This window comes from Eschscholzia californica, unplaced genomic scaffold (assembly GCF_041429995.1).
Source record: "Eschscholzia californica isolate CP2 unplaced genomic scaffold, dmEscCali1.0.p SCAF_3, whole genome shotgun sequence".
Taxonomy (NCBI): domain Eukaryota; kingdom Viridiplantae; phylum Streptophyta; class Magnoliopsida; order Ranunculales; family Papaveraceae; genus Eschscholzia; species Eschscholzia californica.
In genome coordinates, this window is record NW_028238420.1 from 45,586,138 (window position 1) to 45,602,962 (window position 16,825).

The 16,825-nt window shown below is 38.7% G+C and overlaps 1 protein-coding gene across 2 annotated transcripts; it reads right to left on the minus strand.

Moving 5' to 3' along the window:
- Positions 1-4,089: 4,089 nt before the first annotated feature.
- On the minus strand, positions 4,090-7,606 carry LOC147550810 (protein CYTOSOLIC ABA RECEPTOR KINASE 6-like). Of its 2 annotated transcripts, none has more exons than XM_086669822.1 (8): positions 7,325-7,606; positions 6,205-6,400; positions 5,853-6,106; positions 5,571-5,697; positions 5,203-5,476; positions 4,805-4,937; positions 4,619-4,702; positions 4,090-4,520 (listed from the first exon to the last, which is right to left on the minus strand). In XM_086669822.1, exons 2-8 carry the CDS (start codon positions 6,290-6,292, stop codon positions 4,380-4,382), a joined length of 1,101 nt encoding a protein of 366 aa, XP_086525948.1. In that variant the 5' UTR covers positions 6,293-6,400; positions 7,325-7,606; the 3' UTR covers positions 4,090-4,379. The 2 variants fall into 2 exon arrangements, with proteins under 2 accessions (XP_086525948.1, XP_086525947.1); XM_086669821.1 differs by having other exon boundaries at positions 5,853-6,115; positions 7,325-7,518.
- Between the last annotated feature and the right edge of the window lie 9,219 nt (positions 7,607-16,825).

Sequence of the window (16,825 nt, forward strand, 5' to 3'; positions counted from 1 at the left end):
TTGCACTGCCTTGCAAACACTTTGCACTGCCTTGCAAAGCCTTGCAAACACATTGCAAACACCTTGCATGGTTTTTGCAAACACCTTGGATAGCCTTGCAAACAAATTGCAGAGCCTTGCAAACACCTAGCAAAGCCTTGCAAAAACTTTGCAGAGCCTTGCGAACACCTTGCATGACTTTTGCAAATACCTTGCGAACACCTTGCAGAGCCTTGCAAAGCTTTGCAAACACCTTGCAGAACCTTGCAATGCCATGCAAATGGTTTGCAAATTAGTTTTGATTGATTTAACATAAAATTTGTTACAAATTATTATATTTTGTCTAATAGAATGTTGTATCGAAAAACTAGCTAAAACCCTTACAAATTCATAATAGTCATTTTATAAGCTCTAGCACCATCATTTTACTTTTCTTCGAAAAACTTCCAAAGCTTTCACGAAATTCTAAATTTGAACATAAATACCTGTAGACGGTAAAATGTCTACGGGTCGGAAAGTCTGACAGTCAACGGGTCGACGGTCAAAAGTCGGGTCGGGTCGGATGTTTCGGGGACCGGCTACGTGTCGAAAAGAACCTGCACACAAAAAGAGAGAAGAGATCGTGAAGCCTCGGGGACACCGGGATGGTGCCGGCCTAAGGGGGCTCCGACGGTCAAGTCAGACACTCGATCAAATATAAATAAAAATAAAGTGATCGATAAGGAGGTAACCGTCGTCGGAGTGCTTAGGTGTCTCGGCTCGTGGAGTTATCGGAACAGATCCCCACGGTAGTGATATACTTACTGTTCTAAGAGGGTGATGGTAATGAAGTATTGCCGTTAACTCACTGGTCGTAAAGGATACTTGCAATAAGGTGCTGGCCGTAAAGGGGTTAGTAATAAGGTGTTGGTCGTAAGTGGATCGGACGGTGAGGCTCGTTGGATGAATGAAGGTGATACGTCAAGCGTCCTAACGCTAGATGAATGATGCGGTAAGGAGGTGGCGGTATTAGGAAGGTGATACGGCCAGCTAGCTACTGCTGGACGGGTGTTACCGTCAGCTTGTTACCGTCAGCTTGTTACCGTCAGCTTGTTACCGTTAGTTGGGAGATATATCAGACCAGAGAGCTCTTTGAGAGGCTTATCGGAGTGAATGCTTGAGAAGATGGATAGGATTACTTTAGTATTCTTGTCGAATATTGGATGCCTTGGTCTGGTTATAGCCTCTTGTATTTATAGTGGTAGAGGAGGGTCGTCTTGATGACGGTCAGCTCGAAACCGACGTATTTATTCTGTGACATTACTCATGGAAGTACGTTAAGAGATAGGGGATCTATCGTATCGACCGTCAGATGAGTATTCGAATCTCTTGGGGGACGGTCAGGATGTTACCGCATGTGCGATAAGCTACTGGCCGGTAACGTCCGTCTTCAAGTGAAAGATACGGAATATTCACCATTAGTGCGGTTAAGGATTGCGCGATAACCTTCTAGCCGTCAGATAGCTTAGTACTAGGAGGTGGTTATCGCGCGACACGTGTCAGATACGCTTAGTGTTAAGCGGGTATGGATCTGGTGATCATGCTAGCGCCTTGGGCCGTTACCGGGCCTCCTTATCATGCTTCGCGGATTTTATCCTTATGAAGCGGTTGTTCATAAATTCTGCGGGCACCTCGTGGGGCAGATATTTGCCCATACAATACCAATCATGATTGTCCAAGAAAAAAATATAAGCATTTCATCTAAGAACTTTATAGCTATTTCAACCAACCTACGTCTTGTATAACCAACTAACGTTGCATTCCAAGCAACAACATCTCTTTCAAGCATTTTATCAAACACATTGCTTGCATCAACTATACTTTCACAACTTCCATATAAATCCAACAAATAAGTTTGAACATAAACATCAAAACTAACAAATTGTCATCCATCGTTCATAACTCAATGAAAATAAAGCAATGAAGAAGTTGGATTATACCTTGAAACACTATCAAATTCTCCTTCCATTGAAAGTATATAAAACTTTCTCTCTCTAGAATTTAGAACCAAAAACTAAATCAAACCCCTTAAAAGCCTCTTCAAACAACAAGCAAATAGATTAAATCACCAAAACCTAAAAACATTAACCTATCTTATAGCCAAATCGATTCAAACCCCAGACAATCCAACTCGGTTCGTTCATGAGAAAAACTCAAGTTCCTGATTTATTAGTTAGATTATTACTAGGTATTTCTAATTGAATGAAGGGTATTTTTGACTCTTAAAAAGTTGGTGCCTTTAAAAATGTCCTTCAAGCCTATTTTTATAACTTACTTGGGGCCTAGCTAGTTAAAAAGATGAGTTGTCTTTTTAACAAAAAAATACAAGAAATTGGGCCTCCTGCCCAATTTCCTGTTAATAATAAATAAGGAAAAATAAAATGTAATTTTTAAAATTTAAATTTAAATAAAGGGAAGGGTTAATTCCATTTTGGCCCCCTAAAGATGACCAACTGACCAAAACAGCCCCCTAAAGATGTTCCAATTTGGCCCCTTTTTTTTCGTTTTTTCCGTCCTTTCCTCCGTTAGAAGTCAGTGAGTTGGCATTTTAATGCCACATTTACCCATGCACGCATCTACCCATATCTTTAATGTCAAGGCTAAAATCTTTATGGTCCCAAGAATAATTATGATTGTCAATAATTCTATTTATCCCTCCATTTTGGTCCCTCCCCCAGCCCTCCGCCGATGTGGCAACGTATCATTGGAGTATATTATCACAATTCTCTCCAATTGCTCCACTCCCAAGTGATATGTTGCCACATCGCCGAAGGGCTGGGGGAGGGACCAAAATGGAGGGATGAATAGAAGTTCTCATCAAGTTAATTTTCAATTTTCAAAAATCACATCAAAACAATTTTATCTTCCTTCCTTCCCTTCAACCACTCGCTATAGAACCCCTCAAAATCTCCATTAAAACCACCATAAACCTTAATAGCGAATAACACCTCCATGAAAACTGATTTGATTTGGGTAATTATTTCAGGAGAACAGTGTTAAGAATAAATAACAGAACACTAGAGAACTCTGCTGAAAAACTCACTACTTTTATTATTGAGCAATTAGCTTATTTATAGCCATATAATCTTAGGCTAGAATAAAGGAATAACAACTAGGAGAAAATACAGGAAAACTAACCCACTACCCTAGAGACTAGGACTAACTATGACTTATTCAAAACAGAAAAATAAGACTTTTCTTTCAATCCCTCCCTTAAACTAGTTTCTAGCTCCAACTAGTTTAATGGAACTTGACAGAATCCTATTTGACTTCGAAACTTCTGAAATTCATCCACTGTAAGTGGTTTGGTCATCACATCTGCCAGTTGATCATGTGTTCCACAATATACCAACTCCACTACTCCTCGCGTGAGATCTCGAAGGAAATGGAACCGCACGTCAATGTTCTTGCTTCGGCCATGTAGTACAAGATTTTTTTTATAGTTTAATAGTTGAACTATTATCACAGAAAATAGTAGTACACTTAGCTTCCTGCAGACTTAGTTTTTCAAGGAACCGTTTCATCCAAATTGCTTGACTAGCACAGAAGGCTGCTGCTACGAACTCCGCTTCAGTGGTTGAGTGTCACTATAGGTTGTTTTATATTTGTCATATTTTCCTTTGTTTACTTTTAGGATTAAGTAATCTTTTAAATTCAACTTCATGTTTAAAATAAAATATAAAAACAGCCTGCCCCGGCCAGCACCGGGTTGGCCACCTGGTTCTGTCCGGCCCCAGCCTAGATTGCTTGGGTCCGGCGCGCAATCCGGCCTGGACCCTTTTATTTCAGACCGGCACGGTCCGCAATCCTGCCTCGACCCTTTTATTTCGTACTGTCCGGCCTGATAAGCACCACTAGTTAGGTAATGTATGTTTTTCTCTCTGTCATGTCTGACCTAAACTCAGTGTTCGAGTTGACTCAGATAGACTTCAATTTGCTTTTTTTTTCTCGCTTAGATGGCTCATTTAGATTGTCTTTAGATCTGTTTGATTCGAACGAATAAACCTTCGTCTTTGATATCATTGTCCTCGTATGATTGGATGTCAAAAATTAAAAATATTGAACATCATCTCATAAATTACACATATATTATTATAAATCTAAGTTTAGAATGTCAACAAGAAAAAAAAACAATAGACATGTAAGAAAATACATAACTTGAAATAATAGATACATATCAAAGGCAGTAAGTTTTTATGGAGTTTTATCGATAAATTAGGTCAATTCCAGTTTGAAAAACGAATTATCCAACAAAGGTTCAAATATAAAAATGACTATAACCATTCAATCGTGTTAATAAGATGCAAATATATACCCCCAAACTTGTGATATTGAAATGAATACTTGAACTACATTCGTACTTAGATGAGAACCCGTGGGGTTGCGAGTGCTTGAGATGGAGATTTTTGCGAGAGAAGTGGTTGCAGTGCCTTCACAACGATCGACATGTTTGGTCGAAATTCAGATTCATACTGCACGCACAGTGCTGCTACAGCAGCCAGCTGTTACACAAATACCCATTAGTGATACCGTGTGATAGTACCACAAACTTAACAAATACAACTTTATATATAGTATATACGTATAGAGAGAGACCGACCTTAGCAAGTCCTTTCGGAGAATATTCTTTCAGCCTTGGATCTACACATTGTGAAACTTTGTCCTCGCTTAGTCTAGGAGTTGCCTATCACAAATGAAAAGACACGCAAAATGAGTTACATTTCATACATCAGCAGAAAGAATCAAGATAACTAACGAATATTGGCACAACAAGTATATAACTTACCCAAGTTACAAGACTCTGTTGTCCACGAGGCATTGTGTGATCAACAGGTTTCCTTCCTGTCAGGAGTTCAAGAAGAACGACACCAAAACTATAAACATCGCTCTTTTGTGTCAGTTGACCAGTCATTGCATACCTACAATATCAGCTTTCACAATTCAGTTTCATAACACAAAATACCGCTTGGGAGAACAAGAACACACACATTTTCTTGTCCGGTTGATGATATCACGAGAAGAACAAGAAAAACCTAAAAGAGCTCTATAACATTGGTAAGTCGTATCATAGACCCAAAAACCTTATGTCGGATTGTTGGTGTTCGAAAAATAAAAGCTAGGACATAATTAATTAGATCAAGATATAGCGTGAAGTACAACAATTAATGGATTCAGTAAAATTACTCGGGAGCATGATAGCCGAAGGTTCCCAAAACTCGAGTAGAATGAAGACGGGCAGCCATATCAGGAGCTTGATTTGAAAGATTGAAGTCAGCAATTTTGGCTTTAAAGTCATCGAATATGAGAATATTACTTGATCGGACATCTCTATGTATTATAGATGGTTCAACTTTCTCATGCAAAAACTCCAATCCTTTAGCTGCATCAACTGCAATTCGGACTCGCTGCATCCAGCTAAGCACAGGACCTGGTTGTGAACCTTGGACTCCTTTTCGCCCTGCAGTAAAAGAATAACAAAAAATCAAGATGGGAAACAATAAAAACAAACTTGTGGCCCGTGAAAAAGAAAAGAAACATGAATACGCCTTTACCGTGCAAAATATCATGAAGAGAACCCATGGTTGCAAACTCATATGCTAAGACGCGGAAATTGCCTTGTGCACAATAACCTTGCAACTCAACAAAGTTGTCATTTTTCAGTCTTGAAACCATGGAAACCTGAAATGGAGGATTAATCAATAGTTACTTAGATTTACAGGCGAAAAAAAAAGCTGAGACAAAGCATTAGTCGAGGAAATCCATTTTTCTTGATTTAACATACATGTAAATTTTGAGATACTATATCAAAATTGTACTGAAATCTGTGTACGGACCTGGTTAAGAAACTCGGTGCTTGGTTCAGGTTCAGATGAAACATCAAGCTTCTTTATCGCGACAGATTTTCCGTTAGTCAAGGTTGCAAAATATACTCTACCATAAGAACCCTCACCAATCAATGATTTTGACCCGAAGTTGTCAGTCTTTTCTTTCAATTCGTTTATAGAAATGAAAGGCACTTCCACAGGTGGTGGTGGTGCTTCTTCTACTCCAGTTCTATGAGACTGCTTCTTTAGGCTTTTTTGATTACCTGCTTGAACTAGAAAACGTTATAAAATGTTCAATCTGTACTCCTCCAAATTCATGAATACGTAAAACAAAAGCACGAAGGTTATAATAAAAACTTACTTTCTCCATAGCTCTGATGGCTTTTTGCAACCTCGCTTTCTCGGTTATTAGCATCTTCTACTCGAGTACAGCATAACCACTTACGCATCTTTCTTAATTATATAAATTCGTTAACAGGAATGGGTTTTTCCTCAAAATGTCCAAATAAACGAGGATAAGTTGCACGAGCGCCTGCCAAGATAAGTCGCACGAGTTTCTGTGTACCACAATCATTTCAACCAAAAAAAGCACTATCAATTCTAAAATCATTTCACATTTATGTTTTAAATTATTGACTATAGTCTTGAAGATTTTAATGTTGGTTGTTACATGGTATAAGAGTACAAAGATTATTGATTTTAATGTTAGTGGTTTTCGTTAACTCCCAACTGTGAAGTGTTGGTTGGTCGGACCACCATACTTCTGTGATATATAATGGCTACCTAATCGGTCAGGCTTTTGGTGCAAGTGTTGTCAACACAAAAATCAACCCTAAAGTTTTTCTGCATGCGCATTCAGACGATTCAATATTCGGTTGGATCTATGGGTTAGCTACCATAAACACTTAAACAAAGAAAAAAATCCCATGAAGGTCAGCAGGCGGTTGACCGGCTTGGCAGCTGACCAGGCGACCACCACTTCTCAAACGTCGGAGAAGAGAGAAGGGACATATGAGGATTAATTTTTGAGGCAAAAGTACAATAGGAAATGAAAAAATCAACGATTAAGACGGTTAAAAAACATGTCATTTGTGATTTAATGAAAATTAATAGACCAAAAAGAAAACCGGTCACGAACTATGGAGCCAAAATGGAAATAATAATTGAAGGAACCACAAATTCAAGATGATATTTCCTTATTTCACTTACGAAAAATATAGATCTATATCTATTTTGTACATTTCCTAGGAATGAAAATATAAAATTTCTAGTTTTCTATGTGTTTGACATTCTTTGAGGGAGAGAAAAAGTTTCTCTTATTTGACCAATTTTTCATGATTGATCAATTCTAAGCCCTAAATGAAGAACAAAATGGAATAATTGACCTAAATCATATACTAGATTCATCGAAAAATGAATGAAATTATAAGAGGAAAATGAGAGAATTGAATGTCAAAAAGAAAGGGTAAGGGAGAAATTACCTATTTGATTGATTGATCTTTGGTTGGTTATGAAACAGGGGAAGGGAGAAGAAGGAATTCTTTAAAGAGAAAATAGAACAAGGAAGAGAGAGAAGAAGGTGGTGGAAAACGATCTTCCTTCTCTCTCTCTCTCTTTCTCAAATCTAACAATAAAAACAGAGAGTATTTAAATAAGCAAAACGTATAGGAAACGCGGTTGACAGAAATATATTCTGATTTTAAATGCAACTTTGTTTAAGGTAACTGCCGTTTGAATTACGCGCTTACCTTTATTGGCAACCCAATCAACTAATTTGATGGGTATGCACCCTCTTAGGCTGGAGGTGTCAAGTTGGATTGTCATGGAAGGGGATATCCAAAAATTATTGAACTATATAGGTTAAGTAATAGAGGTAACTTTCGGTTCTCATAGACATAGGATGACCTGAAGAGTCTTTATATGGTCGGCAGAGTTTATAGAAGATAAAAAAATGACACGACTTAAAATAAAATAAAACATTTAGAGGGCATGAGTGAAATTTTATAGAGTGGTGACCCCTTAATAATTGATGTCCTTATAAGATTTCTAATTTTCTATTTGTCCACATAGAATTGTTGTGTAAGATATTTGATTGTCTATATATTGACCACCATTCCTAACCTTGTTGAAATCACACTCCTTAAATTCGTCTTGAAATATTATAGTATTGAAATGCGATACTTGACCGTTGACAAATCCTATTGAACTTCTCTCGGTACGGTTAATATAATCATACACTTCTTTAAGCGTCTCTAAGAGTTGTAATTCAATTGCTTATTATAGTGGAATTGGAGTGGACTACTTGTCCCGTGATTTTTACTTCTCATATTGAGGATGTTTACCACGTTAAAAATCGTTGTCTTATTTTTCCCAACAAGTGGTATCAGAGCTCCAGATTAGAGAGTTTCGGATTGTGATAACTTTGCTTATTAGTTTTGTTTGTGTTAGTGACGGAAAATATGGTTAGATTAATGATAATTTTGAATGGTGTTAATTATCATCTATGGAAAGAGAAGATGGAAGACTTGCTCTTTGTTAAGGAATTTCACGCTCTGACTTTTCATGAGAAGAAATCCGATGAGAAAACTGATGATCAGTGGGCATTGCTACATCGCCAAGTGTGTGATTTGATGAGGCAATGGGTAGATGATGTGTGAAGCTGGAGCTGTTATTTGCTCGAAAGGCAGGACTATAAGATGAATATGATTAAAAAATTGCTCGAGTTGAGATATCAGGAGGGAACTCTGATGATTGATCACTTGAACGCGTTCTAGGGGTTGCTCAATAAACTAAGTGACGTGGGAATAAACTTTGGTGAGGAGATTCATGGTTTATGACTTCTTGGTACATTACCAGATTCTTTGGAGGTGTTCAAGATGTCTTTTTGTAACTCTACTTCCGAAGGAGTTATCTCAATGGACTGAGTGAAGAACAATGTCTTGAATGAGGAAACTAGGAGGTCAAATCCTATTTCCTCGCATTCAAATATGCTGGTTATTGAGTCGAGAGGAAGGGGTTCACTAAAGAGTCCAAAAAGAATAGGAGCGGGAGCAAATCTAATAAATTTCGAATGTGGAGTACCATTATTCATAAGAAGAGACAATTAAAGAAGAATTGTTGGTTGTTGAAAAAGGAAAACAAGCAAGGAAAGAAGTAAAAAAGATAGTGAAGAGAGAGTGATTGTTACTAAAGTTAAGTTTCTAATTCTCTGTGAGAGTGGTGTCATTAATGTTGCATGCCATGAATCCAGTCGGGTTTTTGATAGTGGAGCGACTACTCATGCTACATTGCAGCGGAATTTGTTCCATTCTATACTTCGGGTAGTTGTGGTTCTGTGAAGATGGGTAATGATGGTTAGATTCAGGTTGTTGGCGTTGGCGATATTTTCTTGGAGTCTGGTATTGGTACTAGGTTGTTGCTTAATGGAGTGAAGCATGTCCCACATATTAGATTGAATTTAAATTCTACAGGGAGACTTGATGATGAGGATTTATAGCTTATTCGGAGATGGTAAGTGGAAACTTTCACGGGGTGCAGTGGTTGTGGCTCGAGGTGATAAGTTTTCATATTTCTACTGGATGAAGGCTAAGGTCTCCATGGATGTCGTTAATGCAGTGGAGAATGATGATGCCATGGAGTTATAACATAAGAGACTTGATCACATCAGTGAGAAGGGATTGTCCGTATTATCCAAGAGGGAGGACATTACAGGCATTTTTGGTTTGCAATTACAAAAGTGTGAACATTGTTTTACTTGGAAACAACACAGGGTCTCATAGTCTTCTGGATCTTCTAGGAAACCCGAGATACTTGATCTGGTGCATTCAGATGTGTGTGGTTCAATGAAGACAAAATCTCTTGATGGCGCATCATATTTTGTCACATTCATTGACGACCACTCTAAAAAGTTGTGGGTTTACATTATGAAAACCAAAGATCAGGTTTTGGGATATTTCAAGCATTCTGTAAAATTGGTTGAGAGACAGACGAGTAAGAAGCTGAAGTGCATTCGCAGATAATGGTGGAGGGTATTTTGGACCATTTGATGCTTACTGTAGGGAACACAGTATTATGCATCAGAAAATCCCACCCAAGACTCCACAATTGAATGGGTTGGCTGAGAAGACGAACAAGATGATTGTCAAGAGAGTTAGATGTTTGATTTCACAATCAGGTTTGGCGCATACTTTCTGGAGAGAGGCTTTGAGCTCGTTTGTTCATGTATTGAACTTGTCACCAAGTGCTCCATTGGAGGGTGAGAGTTCAGACGGGGTTTGGACCGGTAAGGATATTCTTATGGTCATCTGAAGGTCTTTGGGTGTAAGGCATTTGTGCACATGCCTAAAGATGAAAGGTCAAAACTGGAGATGAAATCAGGAAAATGTGTCGTCGGGTATGGTAAGGATGATTTTGGGTACAGATTTTATGACCAAGTTAAGAAGAAGCTCATCAGGAGTAGGGATGTCTTGTTAATGGAAGATCAAATGATTAAGGACGTTGACAAGTCTGAAAACCCAACTCAGAGTTATGAGAGTTTGACTGATTTGCAGGTTGAGGGTGAGGTTCATGTTGATGTGCCTAGTGCAGATGCTCCCACACATGAAGATAATGGTAGTGGTGGTCATAGTGACGATCATGATGAAACACCAACTACCGAGAACCTCCCTACTGTTAGAAGATCTGAGAGAGGTCTGAGACGTTCGACAAGGTATGATCTTAGTGAGTATGTGTTACTTACTGATGGGGGAGAACATGAATGGTGGAATGCCATGAGAGACGAGATGGATTCTCTAGAGGAAAACCATACGTTTGAGTTGGTGAAGTTACCTAAAAAAGATGGTGTTGCTTAACAAGTGGGTATATAGAGTTAAGCATGAAGAAACCAGTTTTCTACATCAATACAAGGCTAGGTTGGTTGTGAATGGATTCAACCAAAGGAAGGGAATCGATTTCGATGAAATATTTTCTTTGTTGTGAAGATGTCATCCATTCGGTTTGCAATTGGATTGACAACAAACTTTGATCTAGAGGTTGAGCAAATGGATGTAAAGACTATTTTTCTCCGTGGTGATTTGGAGGAAGAGATTTACATGATGCAACCGAAAGGCCTTGTGAAGAAGAGAAAAGAGGACTATGTTTGTCGCTTGAAGAAAAACCTATATGGATTGAAACAGGCACCGAGACAATGGTATAAAAAGTTTGAGTCAATTATGGAAACATGGTTATAAGAAGACTGCTTCCAACCACTGTGTGTCTGTTTAGAGGTTTGGTGAAGGATTTTATCATCTTGTTGTTGTATGTTGACTATATTTTGATTATCGACAAGAACTCTGGTAGAATTCAGGAGTTGAAGAGACAACTTCATAAGTTCTTTGCCATGAAAGATTTGGGTTCAGCGAAGCAGAGTTTTAGTATAAGAATTGTTCGAGATGGAGAGAAAAAGTTGATTCACCTATCTCAAGAGAAATACATTGAGAAGATACTTCAAAAGTTTCATATGCGCAAATCTAAAGCTGTCAGCACACCTCTTGCTGGACACTTTAGATTGAGCAGTCAACATAGTTTGAGTACAGATTCAGAGAAGGAAGATATGGAAAGGGTTCTATATACTTCTACAGTTGGTAGTTTGATGTGTGTGTGTACCAGACTATGAAGGAGAGGTCCTTCGACCAAAGATGCAATGCGAGAAATTTGTCAGATAGGACAATCGATGAAGAAAATCATCAACTCCAAACGATTTAGGGATCGTAGTGTTTAGCTAGAAATCAACTACGATCGTCGAATTACTAAATAATTCACGGCTAACTTCGACCGGATCCTACATAGGGTTACACAAAAGAATGTCTATTTTATCGGATGATATGATTAGAGGGATGAGACATGATGTTGGGTAAGACCCATAAATATGTCCCATAGGCCTAAAACAAGTGTAGGCAAAGATAGTGCAAAAAACCCGAAAGAAGGGAATTTGGGTCGGGCACCAAAAGGCATGTTTTCGGGCCCATTAAGGGGTCAGCCTTGGCAGGACGGGTGCCCTTATAGGGCCGGTCAGATCTGCCCAAGATGGGCTTGAAGTGGTCGGCCATGCTAGGGATACCAACAAATAGAAACTAGTTTCTATTTTTGAGTATTTCCTTAATCTTGTTCAAAAAGGACTTTTAGGGAACCTAATTAGGGTTGGACTCTAACTTAGTGTTCTATATAATGTCTCTTAGGACTTAATAAGGTGTGGAAGAATTTTCAAGGAGCTTTCTTCTCTACAACATCAAGTAGACAAAGAAAGAGAGATTATTCCCAACTATTTATCTAGTCTAAAAGCAGAAGTGTTCTTTTATCAAACCTCCATTGGTAATCTAGCTAGCAACAAGGTGGGAGATCAAGTTAATCATTCGGGTGTCTTTAGTAGAGAAGCAAGAATTGAGGCTCTTGGTCTTCACATTCGATTGGAAAGGTTCGAGGGAAAATTAAGCGATTAAGGTAATCATTAACTCTTAGTTAATTATTACATTTTGCACGAGATCGTGGGGATACTAGTGTTTAGACATTAAAAGGCGGACTAATGTCTGAGATTCCGCATACAACATTAGGAGACACCACAACCTAACAGGCCAGGCATAGCTCATGCGGTTCGTACAGTGCGTCGGTTTCTTTCAAATTTGGGGAAGGGACATTAGAATGCAGTGAAGTTGATTTTGAGATATCTTTGAAGGACTTCTGATTTGAAGTTTACCTTTGGAGGTAATCAATCATTACTGGTTACTTATATTGAAGCTGATACGGTTGGAGATATTGATTCAAGGAAGTCTACTCCGGGTTCCTTGGTAACATTTGCATGGGGAGTTGTAGCATGACAGTCAAGATTACAAAAGTATATTGCACTTTCTGCCTCTGAAGCTGAGTTCATAGCCTCAACTGAAGCTTGTAAGGAGTTGTTGTAGATGAAAATTATCTTGAGGAGTTCGGATTCAATCAAGATAAGTATATATTGTTTTGTGATAGTCAAAGTGCAATACATCTCGGTAAGAATTCGACGTTTCATTCAAGTTCGAAGTGCATCGATGTGAGGTATCATTAGAGATGGTGACAAAAACTCTGCAAAGGGGAAGCTGAAGGTCTGCCAAGGGATAGCAAGGTTGGTTGTTTCTCCCACCTAGTCGGAGGGCGAGTTTTTAGGTTTTCCTCATAGCGGGGAAACCTAGTTGGGTTTGGTCTAGTAAACCAAATCCGTACCCAAGTTGATTTTCTATGGGTCGGGGGAATTAGGGTTAAGGGGGAGTCTATATATACTGACCTTAATCTAATTTACAAAAAGCGAATACAATTAGAAACACACAAGAGAAGAGAGGTGATAGAAAGAGGTCCGCCGAAAAGAGTCCAAGCCAACTGTTCAGACAGCCTAAGCCAAGAACAAACTGTTTGAACTCTCTGAGTCAGACATTCAGACAAGTTTCTATACGAATTTAGAGAAAAACATAACCACCTAAGAATCATATGCATTGATAATCTCACTCTGTTGACAGTTGTTGGTTTATCTAATAAATTAAAAAAAAAAAGTTCTTCCCCACCAACTAGTCTGAATGTCTATCTTACGGGTTTTTATGGGTGCCCTTACAACAATAACAAGATGAAGCCGTGGGAGAATCTGACCCGACACATCCCTGAAAACCAACACCCATGGCTTTTCATTTGAGACCTCAATTGCATCCTGGCCCTTCTGAAAAGAAGGGTGGTAAAGAAGCCCACAATCCGTATATGCTCCATTGCAAGCAAGCCATAAACAATCTGGGATTACATGACATTGGCTTCTCTGGTTACCCTTATACTTGATCTAACAAACAATTTAAAGGCAACCTCAGTCAGGAGAGACTCAATTGCGCTCTGGTCAATTATAAGTGGCTTACCATTTACCCCCAGTCTAAACTTTCTCATCTTCCTACTCTGGGCTCTGACCATACCCTTATCCTTCTTACCACTAAAGTCAACTCTTCTCTCGGTCGAAAACCTTTCAAGTTCATTCGCACATGGATGTCCCATCCCAAGTGTGCTCATTTCATCAAAACTAACTGGCTTATTCTTCCCAATCCCACAAGCCAAACTCAACTCCTTAGCCATTAAGCTATCGAAATGGAACAAAGAAGTTTTCGGTCATCTGGATAATAACTTCAAATTCTCACCAAAAAGATCCAATCTATAAAAGATCTGGAAGCTTTTAAGGAGACTTTCACTCAGATCGAAACTCTACTGCTCCAACAGGAAAGCTTGTGAAAGAAAAATCGCGGATAGCGAATATCAATCTTGGAGACAGAAACACCAATACTTTCATGCTAAAGCTACCATTAGAAATTGCAAGAATCAAATTCATTCCATTAAGAAGGATGATAACTCGTGGACCGATGATGAGGCGGAAATCTCAGCCATCTTTTCCAACCACCTTTTTAATATCTCCTCGACTGCTGGCTCTACCCTGTCCTCTAACCTTATTGCGTGCTTCTCTCCCCAGCTTACTAACACTCAGAATGAGGCTTTGATAGCGATTCCTTTTGCGGAGGAAATTCGGAAAGCCATTTTTTCTCTTAAATTGGGTGCAACCCCAGGTCCGGTGATGGGCCTAAAAATAGGTCTATTCCCGCAAGTATACAGGGTCAAGTTATAGTATTTATAATAAGATCGAGTATCGTCCCAAGGGATAAGTAGGCAATTTCGGATATTGACGGTAAGTTTAGCCCAATAATCAAAATGTCAATATCTAACTTAGACTAAAACACACACACACCCCACTCATAAATTTGATGATTGATTTGGAAAAACTAAGAAAATAAATAAAACTAACTAAACTATCTATAAGAAAGAGGTGAGAAGGTATCTGAGATTATGAAATCCACCGCACAATTTCACTTTATAAAACAAACACTTAATTACTTAAATCTCTTTTGTATTTACTCGGGATCCAATATAATGAACTATTTGGATTCCAGATGATGTTCTAGTTAAAACAATTTTATAATTACTAATTCTAATTGTCTACCTTATAGAGATTCGGATTGCTAAACTATTATTCATCATCTAAAAAGCATACTCCATCTAACAACTTAACGAAAGTATGAAATATCTAATTATGAGGCATGAGTAATGGAAAGAAAATCCAATCCATATAGATAAACAATCAATAGACATTAAAGCACATCAAAGGATTTAATTAATCAAGAACAAGTATTATAAAGATCCAAAATGGGTTTCATTCACAACCTTAGATTGCTAAGTTAACTATACATGGAATTTAGAGTAACATTCATTGACATTGTAAAATAAATGAAAATACTAAGAAATTAATGGAAAGAGATCACCAAGAATGTTCAAAATCCATATTCCCATGTATCTTCATTTTATCCAAGATTTGCTTCATTTGTGTTCAAGAATTGTACTCCGAGAAATCTAAGTAATAGCTATTTTATTGCAACCCAAATAAGTAAAAGAAAGAGAAGGAAGAAATTAGATGTAGAAAGAAGTTAGAAAGAAGAGATGAAAGGGAATAAAGATGATAGAAGAATATGGAAGAAAGAAGGAGATGACTATTAATGGAAGAATAATAGTGGTAGAGAAGAGGTAGTAGTGGTAGTAGAGAAAGATAGAAAAAGAATGGAAAAGATGGATTAGGTTGGAGAAAGAAATAGGTAATAGAGAAGAGGGATTAGGTAAGAAGAGGTGGTTTGGGAATAGAGAAGAAGGGATATTGAGAAGAGGGATTGAGATGGTTTGCAAGTCTAGGTTTTAATGGAGGAGAAAGGTGCTATTTATAGATGGGTGGGTTAGGGTTTTGGTTGGGTTAAATGGTAAAAAGAATTAAAAGGAAGGGTTACTTTTGGAACGTAATGGGTTAAAAGGACAAAACCAGGTGGCTAGGGCTTTAAAGTGGGTATTCGGGTGATTTGGTGCACCCGGTTATAAGATAATAGGGTGAGATGATTCAGTAGCCGTCGGATGGAAAAGAACGCGGGATCTGGAGGGTCGGGAGAGTGACACGTAATCGGATGCATCCAATTAAGCTGCTACGGGCAACATGAGAATGGAATAAAGGACGGGACTTACGGAAGCCGTCGGATCTGGGACACGCGGAAGGGAGCGGCTAAGATTAAAATGTTGCTTCCGGGTGCACGGAGTTAAGTTGCAACGGGCTACACAGAAGCATCAATTGAGAAGGACGCTCAGCAACCGTCGATCTGGGACACGCGGAGAAGAACGGTCAAGATTAAAAGGTTGAAGTGGGGCTACCGGGTTAAGTTACTGCGCGCTCCACCGGATCAAGCCTATAGGGTCCATTTCGTTGCTTAGCGGAAACATGGGATTTGGATGCACCAGCCTCCATAGCGCGCCACGTGTTCCTTGGTGTACCGCGCGCCAAATCTGTGCCCGACACTGTCCCGAGTGTTGAACAAATGTGCACCAAATGTTGACTGACTTTGACTTTGCATATTTCACTCATCCGAACTCCGATTTGACTTCCGTTTTCTCCTACGGACTCGTCTCGACCTCTACTTTTCAACCACGCACTGACCTTGGCCAAATTACCAGAATTTCCTTCACTCCAAATGACCAAAATATCCTTCATACACCTTTTCATCGTTTTTAACCGTTTTTCACACCTAACTCTCCAAAAGACACCTAATCAAGAAAACCAACCATTTTATTATAATAAAGACTCGAAACGAACTAACTCGACTAAATTAAACGACTCAGATGGGACATTTTCATGACCCATCATCCGGATGGTTACCCTCCCTTCTTCTACCAGGCCAACTGGGATACAGTGCATGAAGACATTATTCTCATGGTCTCCCAATTATTTAGCAATACTTCTCTTCCAGCTCATTCAAACCACACTCACATCTGTCTCCTCCCTAAAACTAAAACCCTCCAATCTTCCACTGACTACAGACCGATCAGTCTGCTTAACACTACCTATAAGATCATTACTAAAATTATAG

Coding starts and splice junctions, on each gene's coding strand:
- LOC147550810 (XM_086669821.1), bottom strand. CDS start 6,292: ATGCGTAAGTGGTTATGCTGTACTCGAGTAGAAGATGCTAATAACCGA. Junction 5,698..5,852: donor GCACCGAGTTTCTTAACCAG/GTCCGTACACAG, acceptor CCTCCATTTCAG/GTTTCCATGGTTTCAAGACT. Junction 4,938..5,202: donor TTCGGCTATCATGCTCCCGA/GTAATTTTACTG, acceptor CTGATATTGTAG/GTATGCAATGACTGGTCAAC.